This window comes from Mus caroli, chromosome 9, assembly GCF_900094665.2.
Source record: "Mus caroli chromosome 9, CAROLI_EIJ_v1.1, whole genome shotgun sequence".
NCBI classification, from domain to species: Eukaryota; Metazoa; Chordata; class Mammalia; order Rodentia; family Muridae; genus Mus; species Mus caroli.
The window spans coordinates 56629971-56635386 of NC_034578.1; the positions used below are offsets into that span (position 1 = coordinate 56629971).

The 5416-nt window shown below is 35.4% G+C and overlaps 1 protein-coding gene across 2 annotated transcripts in view; it reads right to left on the reverse strand.

The window, feature by feature from the left end:
• Positions 1–5416, reverse strand: part of Arih1 (ariadne RBR E3 ubiquitin protein ligase 1) — a 97075-nt gene that overhangs the window by 45720 nt on the left and 45939 nt on the right. For both annotated transcript variants that reach the window (XM_021171586.2, XM_029481142.1), the window contains one exon: positions 4030–4174. In XM_021171586.2, the coding sequence (XP_021027245.1) occupies positions 4030–4174 (145 nt within the window). The remainder of the gene's footprint in view (positions 1–4029; positions 4175–5416) is intronic.

Here is a 5416-nt window from a genome sequence, read left to right on the forward strand (position 1 = left end):
GGAACAACATGATGAACTAACCAGTACCCCGGAGCTCTTGTCTCTAGCTGCATATGTATCGAAAGATGGCCTAGTCGGCCATCACTGGAAAGAGAGACCCATTGGACTTGCATACTTTATATGCCCCAATACAGGGGAATGCCAGGGCCAAAAGAATGGGAATGGGTGGGTAGGGAAGGGGGGGGGGTTATGGGGGACTTTTGGGATAGCATTGGAAATGTAATTGAGGAAAATACATAATAAATATTAAAAATTTAAAAAAAGATTAATTTCTCTCTGACATTTTATTTTACATACATGGCAAGTAATGCTCAAAAGCACATTTTAATTTATTTTTTATTTTTTTGCAGAGGGAGAGGCAAGGTGAGGAGACAAGACCTGGAACTCACTATGTAGAGGTCAGCCTAAAACTCAAGAGATCTGCCTGCCTCTGCCTTCTGAGCATTAAGATTAAGGGTGTGTGCCACCGCATCCAAATAGCAGATTATTAAAGTTCAGTAAGAATTGTCTTTCGGGGGAGGGTAAACTGTGATCAAATAAATATATATATTTAAATTTTTTCATCTTTCCTCCATCAGAAATTGTCAATGTGTCAATGTAAGATATTAGAAACATTTATGTCACTCAAGTGTATTAATATGAGTCTGTAATGTAACTCAGGAAACTGAAACAGAAGATCTGTGTGAGTTTAAGGCCAACCTGAGCTAAATAATAAGACCATGTCTGTGAAAATGAAAATAACAAAACAAAAACCCTCCTTCAAAAAACAATGTACACACACACACAATTTATTTAAAAGCCGCTATTCATAGGTTCACTGTATAATGGTAAAATTGCTTTCTAGGAAGATAAAGGTACATTTACATAAATAAAAGGAAATTGTAAATGTTTTTGCAGAGCAATCCAAATAAACATATCTCTTAAAGAAATGCCAAAACATTAGGAAAGCCTCATAAAGGATTTCAGGTGACCCTGCTAAAACTGACCAAAAACAATCATCTGCATATATTGACCTAGAAATGATGAGAAAATAACTAATTGTGTTGTGGTTATATTGTTCATTAACATCAGTAGTTTCCACCCATAGTTCTTTTAACCACAAAACATTAAAATAACTCTTTGAGGTTACCAATAAACTAACTCCTTAACTTCAAATTCACTTTTTGAGTTCTTTTCTGAAGTTGTTAGCACCCTTGTCTTCCTTTCTTTGATTTCTGTTACATTTTCCTGTCTTGCTTATCACACCCTTTGTTATCAATTCCTATGGATGCATACATGAACTGTGTCTATTGTGGTTTGTCTCCTAAAGCCTGTATGTTGAAGACTTAAACCCCGACCCAGTTCATGAGGCTCCTGGAAGTTGTAGAACCTTTAGGAGTTAGTTGGAAGTTTAGTCGGATTAACTGTAAATAGAAAATGCCCCTATGTAAAGGAAAACTACATCTCCTGCCCTTTCCTCTCCCTTTTTGCTCCACTCCCTCAAGTTAAGCAGCTTTACTGCACCACGGACTGCATCATAGTCTGTTCTCCACACAGACTTAAGGCAAAGATCAAAAACTGAAGCCTTTGAAACCATGAGCCAAATAAAATTGTGTCTCCTCAGGCTGATTATCTCAGGTATTTTGTCATAGCAATAGAAAGAACTCACGCTGTATTGTGGCCATGTGGTGTCAACTTCATAAAGAGTATTAATCTTCATTTTCAACCTAACTGAATTTACTATTTCTAGGAGAGACATACCCCAAAGGCTTTCTTATGAAGATGATTCCAAAGAAAATAACCATGGAAAAATGTCTGTCTGGGGACTAACAAGGAATAAAAGGTGAAAAGGAGAAAGCCGGCACTGTCTGCCTCCTGACTGTAGAGACAATCAAATATCTAACATTCCATTCCCATAACCATGCCTTTCCTACTATAATCAACTGGGTCCTCTACCCATGAACAAAAATAAGTCCATACTCCATGAAGGTCACAGCAACAGAAAAAATAATCCAGCTGAGGAGACAGCACAGATAAAGGTGCTTGTTGCCAAGGCTGATAGCCTGAATTCAATCTCCAGAACCCCTATGAGGGAAGGTGAGAACCAATTCTTCCTTCACCATGTTCCTATACTATCATTTATTTACTCTCAAAGTGCCTACCATTCGAGGCAAACTATATGCTTATTCTCCATTATGTCTTTAAAATTTAGAATTGTCACTGTAATGTTAAATTAATGGCTTAAGTTTTCCATCATCCACTGTATACAAAGCAAAACAGACAAACAAAAAAACTACAAATGTCTGGTTCTGATTTTCATGTTTTTCTTAAGAATCTTGGGAAATAGCACGGGCACCAAAAATGTAACTGATATTTCTATTAACTAGCTCCAGGACTCAAAAAGTAATTTATAAACTGGAACAAATTATTTAGATCTTAGTACTACCTCAGACACCTTTGAAATTGTAGGCCTGGTAAAATAAATTTTAAAGATTGACTGATTGATTGATTGATTGATTGATTGATTTGATGAATGTCGCTCTTCAGACACACCAGAAGAGGGCATCAGATCCCATTTTAGATGATGTGAACCACCACATAGTTGCTGGGAACTGAACTCAGGACCTCAGGAAGAGCAGTCAGTGCTCTTAAGAGCTGAGCCCCATGGTAAATATCATAACTGGCATAAAAAAATATATCTATGCAAGATAATAAAATGGTGTTAAAAACCTGAGTTTAATGTATTTCAAAGTCCCAGTGGCTGTATAAATACATCTGGATTGTAATTTAAGGAAGTAAGTGATCGCTCCCAGGCCATAAAGATCTGAAAGATCCAAAGTCAACTCATTGAAAATAAAGCGCCAACCCAAGTATAATTACTGAGTCAGCACTAAGGGAAAACAGTCAGTTTAAGAACCACAACCAGGCCCTGAGAACTTGTAAAGTTAGCTCTACACTCTCCCTAGCAAAGTAGCTCACTAACCATTCCTTTTCTTTCTTCCTTTCTTTCTTTCTTTTTTAGTTTTTTTTGAGACAGGGTTGGCTGTCCTGGAACTCACTCTGTAGACCAGGCTGGCCTCGAACTCAGAAATCCGCCTGCCTCTGCCTCCCAAGTGTTGGGATTAAAGGCGTGCACCACCACCGCCCAGCTCATTCTTTTTCTTAAACTTAAACCAAACCAAAACCAAACCACAAAAACGAAAAAACTTCCCACAAAAAAAGAAAAAGTGATCATTTGACCAAGCTGGCGTCTTACAAATGCACTCCTTTATACACTTTATATCTGAAAGTCTAAGACTAGCAATGAGAAATCCTCCACAGTCTAAAACATACTTGAGAAAGAATTGTTTATTAAGGCAGAATCTATCAGCAAAATGGCTGTAATTATGGTAGAGTTAAACGTAGTTATAAAAATATCTTAATTCTAATCAATTGAACATCTTTATGCCACAAATATAATTTTCCTATGGTTACCAATAAGGTAATATTTTCCTATGAAAACTTCATTTAATCCTAAAACTTATTTATTAAATGCACTAAATGTAGCAAAAGTAAACCACTGTAACTCAATAAAACTTACTAATGTTTTTTTAAAAAGAGAAATACCTATTATTTAGTTCTATTCTAGTCTAAATAAGAACCTATGTCAGAATAGATATAAATAAAAAATATCTTATGAAGTCTTGAAAGTAAGTACCCTAATAATTTATATTTTGAATATTTGAGGATAAGTTAAAGTTTTGAATCTATTTTAATCTCTATTAAAAAGTTAATAATAAACTGTCTACCTATTACAGAGTTCTCCAAATGGTAGTAAAATAAACTCCAGAAAGATTCCAGCATTTTAATGATAACTTGGAAAACAAATTTGAAAAACAAATGGGAACAGGAAGAGAACTAGGACCTTTGTCTTCCTTTACTTATTCTAAATCTACTAATAGGTTACAGGTCTATTTATTGTTCCCAGGTTCCCAAATTGTCCTTTGTGTAAGTAATGAAAGTTGATTTACCCTCTTACATAGTGCTAGCCTTAAACTACCAGGTACTCACCGAGTTAGGGTAGTTCAAGTAGCAGATCTGACAAGGCATATCCTGTGCTGATGACCTTGTATTCATCTGGCGAGTTCGAGACTTTTTACTTGGATTAATTACATGACACTCAGCAAAGAGCTTCTCCAGGTTTCCATCAAAGTACCTGCATTATTTAAACAGAAAGGATGAGAGCCCAGCAAATAGCACAGATAGAGCTCTCCAAAAACCTGACTTCCTGTAAGGAAAAGCAAGTAACTAAACTAAAATCAAAGATCAAACCCATTCTGGTCAAGACAGAAAAGAGGGCATGGTTAAAGGATAGCAAACAGAGGGTGAGTGCACATATGGTTGACTTTTGACTTTTTGTTCTTCATTTTTTAACTTTCTTTTTAAATATGCACTGTGGAAAGTTATTAAACAATTAGAATTTAACACAACTGTGACAAAAACTTTAGGATAAAAGTTATGCTATAGTTGCCTGTGAAGAATAATCTATTTTAATACTAGGCTGTATTTTATACAGATAAAATTTAGTAATCACTTTAATTCAAGTACTTTATAAGAGAAATGACTACATATTTCATTGTATACGATGAGCTTGTTTTCTACATATACCTTTGAATTATTTCTTTAAATTAAATCAATAAATTATATGCTCATATGCTTCCTAAATACAGTATAATTAAACCTCAGCGTTATCAGGAAATGGTGTACCAAGTACTATCTATAGAGCAAATGGTGAACTACTTCATAGATATCAATGGTAAATGCCAAAAAAAAGTTTCTCAAATGTCTGTCCCATCATGTCCCTCACCCCAAACTCAGAAATACCTGTTTTGTTTTATTTTTTAAAGACAGGGCCTCAGTATGTGCTTCTGGATGTCCTGGAAGACACAGTGCTCTCCTGCTTCTGCCTTACAAGTGGTGGGAATAAAGGCATGCATCACTATGCCCAGTCTAAAATATCTTAGCATTTCGAGGGAAAACAAGATGAAAATAGAATATTTCAATCTTATAAAGCAATTCAACCAGCTAAAATAATAAAGAATATACTCAACTATGTTTTAGCTTTATCCAAGGTTTTAAATATAGTCATATTCTTTGTACATACAGGAATTTCAATTAAAAGAATCGCAATTAAATGGTAGTAAAATAAACTCCAGAAAGATTCTAGCATTTTAATGACAACTGGACAAGTTTGAAAAACAATCAGCAAATGGGACAGGAAGAAAACTAGGACCTTCACCTTGCTTTCCTTATTCGAAATCTACTCACAGACTACCGGTATATTTATTATTCCCAGGTCCAAATTTCCATCACTTGTTTGTGTTATGTATCGTATAAGTATGTAGATGCACATGCCCCTGAGTGTGTGTGTGTGTGTGTGTGTGTGTGTGTGTGTGTG